This window comes from Ostrea edulis, chromosome 5 (genome assembly GCF_947568905.1).
Source record: "Ostrea edulis chromosome 5, xbOstEdul1.1, whole genome shotgun sequence".
Classification (NCBI taxonomy): Eukaryota; Metazoa; Mollusca; class Bivalvia; order Ostreida; family Ostreidae; genus Ostrea; species Ostrea edulis.
The window spans coordinates 57,882,504-57,900,198 of NC_079168.1; the positions used below are offsets into that span (position 1 = coordinate 57,882,504).

General features: G+C 31.8%; 1 protein-coding gene across 1 annotated transcript in view; it reads left to right on the forward strand.

The window, feature by feature from the left end:
• Window positions 1–17,695, forward strand: part of LOC125652422 (uncharacterized) — a 50,422-nt gene that overhangs the window by 19,218 nt on the left and 13,509 nt on the right. Inside the window, exons 9-15 of the mRNA XM_048881620.2 lie at window positions 187–225; window positions 5,506–5,568; window positions 6,199–6,273; window positions 7,085–7,568; window positions 7,876–7,933; window positions 9,476–9,535; window positions 16,958–17,229. Coding sequence (XP_048737577.2) covers window positions 187–225; window positions 5,506–5,568; window positions 6,199–6,273; window positions 7,085–7,568; window positions 7,876–7,933; window positions 9,476–9,535; window positions 16,958–17,229 — 1,051 coding nt within the window. The remainder of the gene's footprint in view (window positions 1–186; window positions 226–5,505; window positions 5,569–6,198; window positions 6,274–7,084; window positions 7,569–7,875; window positions 7,934–9,475; window positions 9,536–16,957; window positions 17,230–17,695) is intronic.

Sequence of the window (17,695 nt, forward strand, 5' to 3'; positions counted from 1 at the left end):
GGTCAAAATTTGTGGTACTTTTTATCTAAAGCAAGTGATGTGTCTTTGTGAGTAAAAAATACTTGAATGGGGAATATAGACAAATCAATCATGCATACAAAATAATATTTGAAGGGGGAATAAATAAGCATGGGAGTGACTTAATGATAGACTGATATTGATACTGTGTTTTAATCAATTCCCTAGAATGCAGATGACGAGCTGGAAGGTGAAGAAGAGACTACAGTAAGTACTGTAGGAGGCATATACAATTAGTATTATATGTAGTACTGTATAGATAGGTATTAATTAGTACCATATGTAGTACTGTATTGAGAAGTACTATATACAATTAGTACCATATGTAGTACTGTATAGAAAAGTACTACATGTATATACAATTAGTACCATATGTAGTACTGTATAGAAAAGTACTATATACAATTAGTCCCATATGTAGTACTGTATTGAAAAGTACTATATACAATTAGTACCATATGTAGTACTGTATAGAAAGGTACTATATACAATTAGTACCATATGTAGCACTGTACAGTTAGGTACTATATACAATTAGTATTATATATAGTACTGTATAGATAGGTACTATATACAATAAGTATTATATGTAGTACTGTATAGATAGGTACTATATACAATTAGTATTATATGTAGTACTGTATAGAAAGGTACTATATACAATTAGTATTACATGTAGTACTGTATAGAAAGGTACTATATACAATTAGTACCATATTAGTACTGTATAGAAAGGTTCTGTATACAATTAGTACTATATGTAGTACTGTATAGAAAGGTACTATATACAATTAGTATTACATGTAGTACTGTATAGAAGGTACTATATACAATTAGTACCATATTAGTACTGTATAGATACTAGATAGGTTCTATATACAATTAGTACCATATTTGTACTTTATAGAAAGGTTCTGTATACAATTAGTACTATATAGATAGGTACTAAATATAAGTAGTACCATATTAGTACTGTATAGAAAGAATCTGTATACAATTAGTACTATATGTAGTACTTTATACAAAGGTACTGTAAGGATCCCCCCTCAATCTAATTAAAATTAGATGTTAGATCCGCTCATATATTCGCTACACAAACATCTAACAACATCCCATAGAGGGTCACGTCAGAGGTAAAATTTGCAACAGCCAATCAAATTTCCCCCTTCATATCGATAGGGTATTATCCCACAATTCCATGTATTGTTTACACAAGGAAGAGAAGAAAATGGCGGCACCCACGATCGTGACTTATTTATCGCGTGTTTTGTTTAAATTTTAAACTATGGTGACATCGGGGGATCTGTTCATGTATACTTCAGCAAAGATGACATTTAAGTAACTGTTTTTGTTCATTTTCAAATCCTCGATATCAAATATATTCAAAGCGGTTTTAATCGCTTCCATTTCTTCATCGGTCGCCATCTTTGATAAGTAACCAAATACAGTATATAATGAGGATTTTCATTGGATGCCGATGACATTCCACCTTTGTAGCGATTGGTTAATTTTTCATGCAAATTTGACCTCTGATGTGACCCTCTACGGGATGTTGTTAGATGTTTGTGTAGCGAGTATGTGAGCGGATCTAACCTCTAATTTTAATTAGATTGGATCCCCCCTTATCGTTTATTTATTAATTTTTTTTTAGCTCACTTGAGCCAAAGACAGATAGACAGTTATTACTATAAACAACAATAAGATAGACAGTTATTACTATAAACAACAATAAGACAGACAGTTATTACTATAAACAACAATAAGACAGACAGTTATTACTATAAACAACAATAAGATAGACAGACAGTTATTACTATAAACAACAATAAGATAGACAGTTATTACTATAAACAACAATAAGATAGATAGACAGTTATTACTATAAACAACAATAAGATAGACAGTTATTACTATAAACAACAATAAGATAGATAGACAGTTATTACTATAAACAACAATAAGATAGACAGTTATTACTATAAACAACAATAAGATAGACAGTTATTACTATAAACAACAATAAGATAGATAGACAGTTATTACTATAAACAACAATAAGATAGACAGTTATTACTATAAACAACAATAAGATAGACAGTTATTACTATAAACAACAATAAGATAGACAGACAGTTATTACTATAAACAACAATAAGATAGACAGTTATTACTATAAACAACAATAAGATAGACAGTTATTACTATAAACAACAATAAGACAGACAGTTATTACTATAAACAACAATAAGATAGACAGTTATTACTATAAACAACAATAAGACAGACAGTTATTACTATAAACAACAATAAGACAGACAGTTATTACTATAAACAACAATAAGACAGATAGACAGTTATTACTATAAACAACAATAAGACAGATAGACAGTTATTACTATAAACAACAATAAGATAGACAGACAGTTATTACTATAAACAACAATAAGACAGACAGTTATTACTATAAACAACAATAAGACAGACAGACAGTTATTACTATAAACAACAATAAGATAGACAGTTATTACTATAAACAACAATAAGACAGACAGTTATTACTATAAACAACAATAAGACAGATAAACAGTTATTACTATAAACAACAATAAGATAGACAGTTATTACTATAAACAACAATAAGATAGACAGTTATTACTATAAACAACAATAAGATACAGTTATTACTATAAACAACAATAAGATAGACAGTTATTACTATAAACAACAATAAGATAGATAGACAGTTATTACTATAAACAACAATAAGACAGACAGACAGTTATTACTATAAACAACAATAAGATAGACAGTTATTACTATAAACAACAATAAAACAGACAGTTATTACTATAAACAACAATAAGATAGACAGTTATTACTATAAACAACAATAAGACAGACAGACAGTTATTACTATAAACAATAATAAGATAGACAGTTATTACTATAAACAACAATAAGACAGACAGTTATTACTATAAACAACAAGATAGATAGACAGTTATTACTATAAACAACAATAAGATAGACAGTTATTACTATAAACAACAATAAGATAGACAGTTATTACTATAAACAACAATAAGATATATAGACAGTTATTACTATAAACAACAATAAGATAGACAGTTATTACTATAAAAAAACAATAAGACAGACAGTTATTACTATATACAACAATAAGATAGACAGTTATTACTATAAACAACAATAAGACAGACAGTTATTACTATAAACAACAATAAGACAGACAGTTATTACTATAAAAAACAATAAGATAGACAGTTATTACTATAAACAACAATAAGATAGACAGTTATTACTATAAACAATAATAAGATAGATAGACAGTTATTACTATAAACAACAATAAGATAGACAGTTATTACTATAAACAACAATAAGACATACAGACAGTTATTACTATAAACAACAATAAGATAGACAGTTATTACTATAAACAACAATAAGATAGACAGTTATTACTATAAACAACAATAAGACAGACAGTTATTACTATAAACAACAATAAGATAGACAGACAGTTATTACTATAAACAACAATAAGATAGACAGTTATTACTATAAACAACAATAAGACAGACAGTTATTACTATAAACAACAATAAGATAGACAGTTATTACTATAAACAACAATAAGATATATAGACAGTTATTACTATAAACAACAATAAGATAGACAGTTATTACTATAAAAAAACAATAAGACAGACAGTTATTACTATATACAACAATAAGATAGACAGTTATTACTATAAACAACAATAAGACAGACAGTTATTACTATAAACAACAATAAGACAGACAGTTATTACTATAAAAACCAATAAGATAGACAGTTATTACTATAAACAACAATAAGATAGACAGTTATTACAATAAACAACAATAAGACAGACAGTTATTACTATAAACAACAAGACAGACAGTTATTACTATAAACAACAATAAGATAGATAGACAGTTATTACTATAAACAACAATAAGACAGACAGTTATTACTATAAACAACAATAAGATAGACAGTTATTACTATAAACAATAATAAGATAGATAGACAGTTATTACTATAAACAACAATAAGATAGACAGTTATTACTATAAACAACAATAAGACAGACAGACAGTTATTACTATAAACAACAATAAGATAGACAGTTATTACTATAAACAACAATAAGATAGACAGTTATTACTATAAACAACAATAAGACAGACAGTTATTACTATAAACAACAATAAGATAGACAGTTATTACTATAAACAACAATAAGACAGACAGTTATTACTATAAACAACAATAAGACAGACAGTTATTACTATAAACAACAACAAGACAGACAGACAGTTATTACTATAAACAACAATAAGATAGACAGTTATTACTATAAACAACAATAAAACAGACAGTTATTACTATAAACAACAATAAGATAGACAGTTATTACTATAAACAACAATAAGACAGATAGACAGTTATTACTATAAACAACAATAAGATAGACAGTTATTACTATAAACAACAATAAGACAGACAGTTATTACTATAAACAACAATAAGACAGACAGTTATTACTCTAAACTACAATAAGATAGACAGTTATTACTATAAACAACAATAAGATAGACAGTTATTACTATAAACAACAATAAGACAGACAGTTATTACTATAAACAACAATAAGATAGACAGTTATTACTATAAACAACAATAAGACAGACAGTTATTACTATAAACAACAATAAGACAGACAGACAGCTATTACTATAAACAACAATAAGATAGATAGACAGTTATTACTATAAACAACAATAAGACAGACAGTTATTACTATAAACAACAATAAGATAGATAGACAGTTATTACTATAAACAACAATAAGATAGATAGACAGTTATTACTATAAACAACAGTAAGACAGACAGTTATTACTATAAACAACAATAAGATAGATAGACAGTTATTACTATAAACAACAATAAGACAGACAGTTATTACTATAAACAACAATAAGATAGACAGTTATTACTATAAACAACAATAAGACAGTTATTACTATAAACAACAATAAGATAGACAGACAGTTATTACTATAAAAAACAATAAGACAGACATTTATTACTATAAACAACAATAAGATAGACAGTTATTACTATAAACAACAATAAGACAGACAGTTATTACTATAAACAACAATAAGACAGACAGTTATTACTATAAACAACAATAAGACAGACAGTTATTACTATAAACAACAATAAGATAGACAGTTATTACTATAAACAACAATAAGACAGATAAACAGTTATTTGATTGTACACACACACACACACACATACACACACACACACACACACATGTAAATAGCTATGAGTGAACATGATGAAGAGGTTTTGATTTAATAAAATGAAATTTAGGTACCATATGTCAAAATCTCTGTATGTTGATGTAACCTAACATTGCAGGGACTGCTAACCGGGACAGGGAGCAGTGCTGAAGCTCAACAAAATGGAAACTCCAGCAGCAAGGTATGCTAGATTTCTTGTTCAACATTTGGAATCTTTTGAATGTGGTTACATGTAACTGCATATTTGAAGCTGTCAAACATATTTGCTATTTTTAGCTCACCAGAATTGAAAACTTCAAGTGAATTTTTCTGACCAAAGTTTGTCTGTGAGCTGTTTTTACATTTTCAACGTCTTATGAACCACCACCAATTTCAACCAAACTTTCAAGTTCATTCAAATGAAGGGTCTTCCAAGGAGAAATAAGTAATAAAAATTGTAAATAGGATGGGTTGCTCAAAAATCTTTTCAAGAACTGTTGAACCCGAAAAGCCAAATATGTAATGAAAGTGTCCTTATATAATGAAGATTCAAGTTTAGTGAAACTATGAGTCCAGAGGCTAAGGTGGGGCCAGAAGAGAGTTTAAAGTTTTCTATGGGAATACATGTATATAAAGACATTTTAAAGAATATATTTCTTAAAAACTAATAAGGTACACTATGATGGGACACAAGAGAACTTGTATGTTTGGAATATCACGTTATAGAAATTCTTTAAAAATCTTCTTCTTAAGAACCATGAGGGTACAATATGTTAAATTCATGTTGTAAGCATCCTTTGAATTTCGTTTTATAAGTCTCTGATTTTTTCAGAAGTCCAGTGAGTGTAGCACTGTGGCAGACGTACATGAACTCGACACAATTGCTCAAACAGAATCTGTATTCAAGGTTTGAAAGATTTCATTAACTTAACTTGTCATAGAAAGAACAAGACTTCTAATTACTATATGGCGACCTTTCGGTCACGGAATGTCCAATCAGTTTACAGTTTTATACTTATCATTCAGAATCATTTCTACAGTCATGGCTCCACTTTTTTGGCACGCTGGTTTTGGCTATACATGTATTTAGCTCTAAAACTTCATAGTTATTTCGGATTTCAAACATTACGGTTGAGCATCACTGAAGAGACATTATTTGTCGAAATTCGCATCTGGTGCATCAAAATTGGTACCGTATAAGTTTTACATTCTGATAGATGAAATAAGATGGCACTTGGATATTGTTATACACTATCCTGATAAATGCATTGCAATATTTGAAGTCACATGAAGGATCACTATAGGGTACCTACCATTTTGTCAGATGAAATTCTAAAAGACTCTTTCGAGTGGTCAGTGAATGGCCTTTCATTTGCCACATAGTATGTGCTATCAAGAGGTTCAGTTTCATACTGTGCATAATAACATAAGTGTTAAAGAGAAATTTTTTGAAACTATCCGATTAAAATCAAATCTTTCAATTGCTTTCCAATGTAGCAACATCATATTTGAGATCAGATCCAATGGATGATTTCAATAATATTTTCTTAAAAGCGACTATAGGTGGTGAATTATATCAAGTCAAATGAATATAAAAGAGGAAAAATTACCATTATTTACCTTTATAGATATGTTGCTGGTCAAATACAATTACTACATGTTTAAACTATACATGTATGTAGGAAAAACTCAAAGTGTTGATTTGTTTTTTAATACAGGAAAATTCTGTAGTGGACAAAGATGAGAGTCAGCCTGATTGCAATGAATACATGAAAGATATGAAAGAAGCGGCTCAGAAAAAAGGCTGGCGGGTGGAGGATGTGCCTAAAGATGGCAGCTGTTTCTACCACTGTATTTTGAAACTATGCGAGTTAAATAATGGTTGGGATGTTGCCACACTCAGGAAAAATCTCAAGAAATACCTTGAAAGCAATTCCAGTACTTACAAAGACTTTGTTACTGAGACGTGGGCGTCATTCCTAAGTTGTATTGAGGCCAACAAATGGGCGGACCATTTAGAAATTAGTGCCATGGCTGAAATGTTGAAAGTCCCCATCATTATCCACAAACTTAACAGTGACTCTGATGAACTGGAGGTGAAGGAGGAAATTCGTCCTAAAGACGTCCATGTGGAGGAGATCAATATTGGACACATCCTTGTGAACAAGGAGGGCTTCCATTTTGTTGCCTTGATCCCTTTCAGTGTTACTGAGAGCTGATAAATAATTGATGATATAGCAATAAATCTTGATTGTAATATTATCTACATGTACAATGTTTGCAATACTAGATATTCAGTCAGCATAATCAATCATAAACAATGTAAATTAAGCAATATGCACTTCTTTGTATTTAGTTCATGACTGTATACTGAATCATCTGGAATGAGATTTTTTTTTCACCCTGGATGAGTGAAGGTGTATCAAGGAAAATTTCTGTCACCAGGAAGACATGCAATGAAGTAATGAAGTAAATTTTGTCATGCTGAAAACTTCGTGCTTTACCAAAGTGCCTGTGATAAAGCTAATTCCTTTTGTAGGAGTGAAATTACACATCTCATACACTCTGTATTAATCTGTGATATATATATATATATATGAATGTATTACGTGTAAAGGTCACAGTAAAGGAATTTTTAGATTTGCTGTGATTAGTGGAAATGCTCATCATCAATAACGGTGAAGCTTCAGAAATACACTTTGAGTTGCAGTGATTAGAATTTCCTGTCGGGTTGTGTAATTCACTATACATGTAGTATACTTTGATTTATACACATTACTATTTGGATAAAACATTTATCGTATTTAATCGTTGTTTTGCTATGGACATGGTGAGGTTGTGTTTGTTTTCCTATGGGCATGATTAGGTTGTGTTTGTTATTATTACGTTCTGGCATTTTTCTCTTCTTGTTGCACAGTTTTAATGCACCTTGCTTTGCTTTGATACTGTAGATACAAACATGATTATTGATATGGAACCGAATAGTCACTATCAGCATTGATCTTATGTTGTTGTTTTTTCTTTTATCTTGATTTGAATGCAATGGTTTTGTTAGTGTTAAGTGATCATTTTGCTGGTAATTAAATGTCAGTTTATATTTGTATATATTTATTTTACAACATTCTATGGGCTATTACACTGTGACTGAAATTCTTAGACGATAATTAGTTTTAAGAAAATATTTGCAATTTTATAAATTCTGTCATTTTTTAAGTAAATCCTTGTACATCTGAAATAATTGTTTGTGATATGAACATATTTTATGGTACTTTTATATACAACTTCGAATTAACCTCTCCCTATTAACATTCACAAACACAGATAATTTTGCACACAATCTCACAAAATATTTCAATACCCTGGTATCACAGTGACAATACCTTTAGCTCTTCTGATTCCATTTTGTTGCTAGAACTATATTGCTTTATGTCATAAAAAATTCAAATTTATTTCAATATAATAACTGTTCATCAAATTACATCAAATGCATTTTTTAGAGAAGTAAGTTGTAAGGAATGAAAGTAATTTGTACTCATTTTATATGATATAAGATAAGTTGTACTCATTTTATATGATATAAGATAAGTTGGTACAGTTTAAGATTTTACAATATACAGTACAAAAGAAAATCAGATTTTTTAATAGAGGTTTTTCAACACTAAGTGAGATTATCAAATCTAAACATTTTATCGGAGTGTTCATGTCTATAAATGATGTAATTATGATTTTTATTTCATGACATCAAATCTAGTTGCTTATTCATTTACTCTGTTAAAGCTGTTTGTTAATGTTTTATTTTTGAAAAGGTAAATGTACAATTATTTTGTTTGTTGATCAACACTTGCCACTTTATTTGGGTAAACAACCATAGCCTTACTGTAAAGTGTTTGAATAGAATGAACAGACAAATTATGTATCAGTCTACACAGACTAATAGGTTTTATATTGAGTACTGTATATATTCCTGTTGTAGGCCAAAAAAAATAATCACTTGGTTCTCCAACCAATTTTGTCAAAAATAGATAAGGGAGGGCAGTTTTTTTCTTTTTTATCTCATAAAAAACAAAGAATTTTTCTAAACTTGCAACTTTTAAAAAGTTCTGGCATAGAGTAATCATCAGAAAAATATCCCACAATGTGCCACGGCACAATAACCATTATGCCTTACCGTATCTGTACAAATATGAATGCCATCGCAATGAAATATTTTGAACTTCTTACCCCTGCTGGCCATTTGCAAAATTTTAACTGTTTACATAAACATGGGAATGACCCAGACTTAGACAAACATTTTACTGACGGGAGTATCTAAAATGTGGTCGGGGATTCTGGATTTTATTTTTAAGGGATAATTTTATTTTATTTATTTAAGGATAAAAATGGTTAATGCACATTGTTCAAAACAAATATGGGTGGGCCTAAGAACCAAGTAATTAATTTTTTATTGCCTTAGTGTATTTAAAATTTGGCACAATTAGAGTTGATGCACTATTTGGCATAATCATGATTTAGTGCTTCTTCTATCTACGATAATAGAGGAAAAAAGAATTTCTTATTTCAGCACAACCATAAATTAGTGCTCTTGCTTCATTGCCAAAGCTGCTAAAATTTGAATCCTAACATAATTACACATACAGTAGGTGCTGGCTATGAATGTTTGCATTTGTTACATCACTAATAGTTTTCACTGATGATATTCAACAGAAGATTTCAGATATGTGTTTTATGTGTTTTGTAAAGGATGTTTTTGAAGATTTTGATGTTTTAGGACATTCTGTTTTCCCCATTTGCTGCTGCTAAATTCGATGCTCAATCATATGCATACAAATTATGTTTAATTGCTGGAGAAACCCTTGCAATTCCAGAGTTATATATTTTGTTGTTACTATATAGGTTGATTTTTAGTGTACCAAAGCTGAAAGCTCAAGTGAGGTTTTCTCCTTGAAATTTGCCAACTGTAAACGTTTCACATTTTTACTTCTCAAGAACCATTGAGCCTATTTCAAACAAACTAGCCAGTAAGCATTCTTGGTTAAAGGGATAGAAATTTGGTCAAAGTGAAGGGCTTTGCAAGGGAAATAACTAACAAATAGGCCGGAATGTTCAAATAATTCTTTTTTCTAAAAAAAAATGTAGCAGTCAAAATAGAAAAGCTTTTCCCCTGAAGGATCGAATTTGCAAACTAAGTGTGTGGGATTAAAGTTTTTAGGAAGGAAATTCATTGAAAATCTTTTTTAAGAACCACAAAGGTACTTTTTGATCAAATTAGGATTCAAGTTTGTTCAGGCCAGGTCAGGGTGGGACCAAAATAGGGAATTAAAGTTTTATAAAAGAATATATTGGAAAACTATTGAAAAATCTTTTTTTTTCATGAACAAGGCTATGATTAATGAAAATATACTTGCATCCTGATGTAGTATTGATTGACATTACCTGCTAACATAATGACCCCCGGATTAAGGGCAGGGTCATAGCTTTACAAATTAACTCTATACATGTTAGGAACCACTATGTAACCATTATGTTAAATTAATGTGCAATCATCCATGTGTAACGTCAGTGTTGTTTGCACCATGACCCAGGGGCAAGGGTAGAACTACAATATGAGTTTGAAATATTTATGTGCCTTTTGGGAAAATACAGCTGCTTGGATGAGTGATTTAGTTTCTTGTTTTGGTTCATGTAACATGTCATGTGCATCTCTGCTTTGCAATGTGAGTAAACCATATTGTACGTACCCCCTAAAAAAAAACATATAGTACACATCCCACCCATCCCAAAAAAACATATAGTATATGCACCCACCCCCCAAAAAAACATAGTATGCACCCCCCAAAATAAACCATATAGTAAGCACTGCCCCAAAAACCATATAATATGCACCCCCTCCCCCGAAAAAACCATATAGTACACCTCCCCCAAAAAAACATACAGTACACCCTCCCCCCCCCCAAAAAAAATATAGTATGCAACCCCCCCCCCTCCCCAAAAAAGCATGTAGTACACACACACACACACCAAATAATCATATAGTATGCAACACCCCCCCCCCCCCCCCCCCCCCCCCCCCGAAAAAACATATAGTACGCACACACACACACACCCAAAAAAAAAACCCACGTAGTATGCAACACACACACACACCCCAAAAACCCATATAGTATGCACACACCCCCCCCCCCCCCCCAAAAAAAACCAAAACACTGAAGAAAGGCTATACATAATATCACACACACACCCAATAAATCTTTGAATTTTAAAGCCGTATATAGCATCAACAGTGACACAATTTTTTCAATTTATATACATATTTAAATATTTAATTAAAGTGCTAATTTTTGTGAAGATTGATTTCCTAAAAAAAAAAAAGATCAAAGCTTTGAACAAGCAAACTTTTTCTATTCATCATGTACTGGAAAGATAGATCTTCTATAACATAAGTATAAAAGTTTGTCAAAGGCGATGTTCAATGTATTCAAAAAGAAAAACTGCATGAAAATAGCCATTCTATGCCAAAATTGGTAATAAGGGGATATTATGGGTTTCCATTTTACTGCTAGTATTTATTGCTTAGTTGTTGATACAATGTACCAATAGATAACTGTTGACACCAAGAATTAGAGTTTTAATATCAATAATTATTTGTTGAATTGGATATCTATTATTGTTTATTTAGATTAATTGAATTCATGATATACAGAATTTGAATGATTGATGCCGTGTGGGTTTTGAAATCCATAAATGGAATATTTGATATCAAGAATTTGAATTTGTGTAATTCAAAGGTTCAAAATTACTGATAAAAATATTTGAATTATTGATGCTATTCAAAAATATTCCTTAGAATCATTTATGATAAGAATTTGAATTCTTGATATACAGATTTTTTTTGTATTTCTTCAATGCTTCAAATTCTTGGAATCATGATATCAATGGTAATATATGCTCCCCATTCAAAAAGTACAATGTAAATAGGAACTAAAGAAAATTTTCATCGCTGAATTTCATTACATTAGTTTATCAAATGATTTACACAGAAATAGGTTTCCTTCATATGTAAGTAATGCAGAAAAACCTAATTATAAGATGAGGATTATTTATGTTGCATTATTAAGACAATTGAATAGATAGTTTCTTTGTATTTATTGCAAAACAGCTATCTCAACTGAGAGATGAATTGGTGATGCAAGGAACCAAGCATTGATCTTGTCAATGAGACTTTTCTTGACGTGAATCAATACAGTGTGACATTATAATCATGCAGAGTCTTTTAAACTTTCAATATATTTTTCAGTGGAATATACACAATTTTCAATATAATGTTACAGGCACTGTTACATTCCACCTGTCTGTCATTTTTAACTTTGTCAGAATGTGAGGCTTGTTTTCCTATTTTTTATATAAAAAATTAATTTTATTGATATCAAGAATTCCTTGGTGTTCTTTGTATATCAACAGTTTGTATTCTTCATATGAACAATTCACAATGATTTTCTGTATCAATAACTTCATGGGGTGTGATGTCAGTTAAGTTGCACAAATAATGAGGATCTGAAAATCGGAATCCACAGAGATACAAGGTTATGCATTATTGGTGCAGAAAGGTGCTTTTGGTAGATCTCATAATACACTATAGATTGTATGTCTATTTAAAAACCAATATATAGTATTCTTCATTTGTGTCATTGCTATTGTAGCTTAATGATTATTGCTTGTATACTTATTTTGTACTTGCCATTTGTTAACAGTTTCTAAGAAATGCACTGTTTTAGAGGAAATTTATGTTTGTTGCAAGTTTGAAGTTGGTGATATTTTATCAAGAAATGTTGAAACACTTCTTTTTGTGTATGTTCATATGAAACTGATTGTTATGTTGCTTACAAGGTAAGAGATGAATGAGTGTATTTCCAATGATAAAACACATTATGAAACAGCAACAACAGTCTTCATTTCATTCTTTACTTAGGGGAAGAAGGTTAAAAGATAGTTACCTTTTGTGGAGGTCATGAATATCTACAATTTTCTAGGACAACCCTCATATATTAAAGGGGGTGGGTATACACTATTACTAAATGAACCCACTCAGAAAGGGTCCACCAAGAAATTACACGTTACTAGAATTACTAATGTCGCATAATTAAGTGTTTTAGTGACTGAAATGAGGGTGTGTCCAGGTAGCGCTCTCGCTTCTCACCGCTGCGACCCGAGTTCGATCCTTGCGATCGGCAGTAGTTGTATGTGAGAAGGTATGGCAGTCACCCGCTTGGACATGTGGGTTTCCTCGGAGTACTCCAGTTTCCTCCCACATAAATGACCCCCTTGCGCAAACATCCGTACATCAAAAGGACCCCATTGGAAATAAGCTTTCGAGCTTTCGTGGGCATTTATGTTGAACACTGTCCCAACTTATTGAGTCGTAATGAAAGCATAGTAAAGGACTTAACCTTGACCTCATGACCCTGAAATCTTTGTTTCTTCCATAAAAGGTCACCTCCCTTTGTTTAAAACATGAAAACTTTATGTTGAAAACTATATTCAAGATATCGTGTTACAAGGAAAGTGATAACGGAGAGATGACAATGTGATTCCTGAAGGACTTCCGTATTTTCAATGCGGGACTCAAATTAATTTGTCTTTCTCTTATAATTAACTCCCTTTGTATAACATTTGAAATGTGTTACGATGAAAACTGTTTGAGTCATGGTACCACGATAGATATACATAAAAATATACTAAGTTATCCCCCAAAATATATAGATGTCTCTTACTGAAAACGTTGTGATAAAACGGAGCGAGTTCATGTCTCACAACCAATCTTTGGGGATCCGGGTTAGAATCAATCACTACCCAGAGTTATCGTTCCCGCTACGCTCCACTAATACAGTACAGCGCAGCGTAATACGCCCTCTGGTGAGAGATTGGGTTAGAATAGGTCCTCAGTACCCCCTGCTTGTCGTAAGAGGCGACTATATGGGGTGGTCCTTTGGATGAAACCGCAAAAACCGAGGTCCCGTATTACAGCAGTTGTGGCACGATAAAGATTTCTTCCTGCTCAAAGGCCGTAAGCGCCAAGCATAGGCCTAAATTCTGCAGCCTTTCACCGGCAATGGTGACGTCTCCATATGAGTGAAATATTCTCGAGAGGGACGTTAAACATTATAGAGTCAATAGAATCCTTCCTCTCTTTTTTTTTGGGGGGGGGGGGGTATTTTTTTCTCTCCCCCATTTATGATTGGCGCTACACGAAAGATCCTCGTGTAAAGACAACATAAAAAGGGAGCGGATCGCGGAGCTGATTTTTATCAGATTGTGTTGACGGGAAATGGACAATGGGGTCCCTATAGGGCTTTCGCATTTCACACGACTCATGCTTTAAATTTGTCTGTTTTCTTTGTCATCCGGAACATAGTTTTGGAAATTTTAATAGCATCAAATTAAAAAAAATGTCTTTATAAATCTCATTTATAAACATCATTTACTAATGAACAAATAGTGAAACTTATCGGCTTTCGGGAGTGTTGTGATGTTCTGGACCCACTGAAATCCTCAACGTGGACCTAGGACCCTCTTCCAAAATTGTTTGATCCGCCTCTACATATGACCAGAACTATTTACCTATATTTTCTCAGAACCAGCAGTAGAATATGTAAATACTACATAATGCAGATCTATGTTTAAGAAGCTTCCTTTTATTTTGTTTTATCAATTGTCCACTTTTGCTTAAACTTTATTGATTATAGATTCAACAACCAATTTGGCAATAATAAATTTTAAACTTTAATTTCACCGAAGAAGATATATAAAGACTACAATAAAGACCGGCGGGGTGTTACCTAAGAATTCCATGTCTATTGATTCTCTACACATAGACTGTTGACAACAATTTATGAAGACCAAAGACAATGATGAGTTAACCGCTCCATTGGGTTTTATATACTGTGCATGAAAGCTGAAACGTTAAGAATTGAAGTTTTGAAATAGAGAAATATAAGGGTACCTGACCATGCGCCGGTAATTCTGTACAAAGGTGATTAAATCACCGGCGGCAGAAGTGAATTGTGTGTATCTAGATATGAAATGATCCCTGAACAGGGCATACATTTGATTCTTAAAAGTTACGGAAAGGGTTAAAACATGGAACATTCATGGTAAGAACCTTCGATATTTGTACATAATACATTAATTTATTGTGGTTTTATTACAGAAAGCATTTGAATTTGTTTAAAGGTTTAAACTTAATTTGCAACAGAAAACCGAAAAGTCAGAAAGGGCCCCGCGATAAATTCAGAAATCGGAAGGGGTCTTCGTCTGCCTAATCCCGGTATTAGGTATGAAATTTATGAAAATATTCCCAAGAAAACTTAATTAAGTTGTCGCGTGTCATAGAAAGTGTTGACGGACTGACTGACAAAGTGATTACAACTGGAATACGAGCATTACCTTTAAATTCCATGAAAATCTTCTTAAATAATCTCAAGTTAATGTAGGCCATATTAAAGTGCTATTAAAAATTCAAAGCCCCGTAACTTCTCTACCTAATCCAAGTATTATGTATAAAATTTATGAAAATCTTCCCAAGGAAACTTGAGTTATCGCGTGCCATAGAAAGTGTTGACGGGGGACAGAGTGATTACAATAGAGCACCCACCATACGGACCCTAACAAATATGACGAAGGTCCCTAGATGTATCTCAATTAACCTGTACTAGGAGATCTATAAGAATAAGACTTAAACTCAAACTGTTTATCATAACTTTATCACGAGTTCAAGTTTTTAATGACGTTATTGTGATTGCTACCAAGATAAAGAAAAATCCTCAGTGTTGTACCTTAGATGGTATATCTTGCACCCACGCAGGGAGGCTGAAGTCCTTGAAATGATGTAAAATATACCCTTTCACCCCTGCAATTAAATCTTGTATGTTGGATACAACATGATACATACAATCAATCGTCAAAAAATCTCAAAGAACTAGGTTTGTTTATGTCTTTTTTTTTTCTTCTTTATCAACATCAGATATGTGAACAGGAAATAAAAGATGCAACGATTGTGTAAATGGGTGGCAGGTATAGATGTCTCTCAAAGTACCGTGCAATGTTAGAGAAAACCGCCAAAATACACGTGAGTAAAATATTGAATACAATATAAGATAACTTCTAAATCTAAGGACATTCTTCGTGCCCATTTCGACATCCAGTCAGCAAAATATAAAAAAAAAAATGTCAAAGAATATATTCATTAATCTCCTTGGAAAGATATATGGGACGATTACCGTATTTATTTACAACGAGGGTGGATCCTATTTCAGATCCAAACGATAATCTTTAATTCGTTAACATAACCATGTCTTAATTATTTCCCATTGTTAACAGATAAGTTACACAATGGAATTTAATGCGGTTTTAATCATCATGCAAAAGAACATCTATTGTAACCCAGAATGATTAATCTTTGCCATCAAAATTCCTTAATTTCTTTTCATATATATCCCAAAATGGAAACTGCGATGGCTAAATCAGACAACACTATGACACAATTTTGCACCATATGTTGGATTCATCAGGTGGACTTAAGTAAAAATTGGTCTGAGGTATACATGTATCAACCTTGCTATGCATTATCCACAGGTTTTATTCTTCGTCATGCCAGTGATTTTGTGTGCACCACTTCCAGCATTCATACCTGAAGAGACAAACATTTCGAACACTTTCGCTTCTGTGCTGTCATGTCCAATCAATGAGGGGGTCAGGGAACTAAAAGCCTTGGCTAAATGTGGAAATACATCGAAGTATCACTGTTTACAGACCGAAGATGGGGCATATGTGGAATTCTGCAATAAGAGCTCAACATGGATTGAAAAGGGTAAACGTGCACGTATTTTTAAATTTGCAAATACTGTACTTCTCCAAAACGAGATTAAAAAAAAATATATATGCACTTCATTGTAAACTAAGTTCGGGGAAAGTGGTTATAGCAGGGATCACCATGTTTGCCTCTATATCCAGACAATATGATTTAACCTTTAAATATAGCAACATTAAATGCCATTATCCGGGCGTATGTAAGGAAGTAGCTCTAGATGCACATCCCTGATATTGCTTATGCATACTACCCATAATCCTCTGCGCCTCTGCACATTGAAGCATTGCTTTTTTCTATGGAAAAACAAAGGCTGACTGATATTTTTATTCAAGATAGAACTCTATCTTGCAAAACTCTGTCTTAATGTTAATTTTATTTACAAATACTGTCGGATACAACCAATCTACAGTATTACCTTACCGTAGAAAAACCATTCACTATCTTTCAAAATATAGGCTATCTTCAC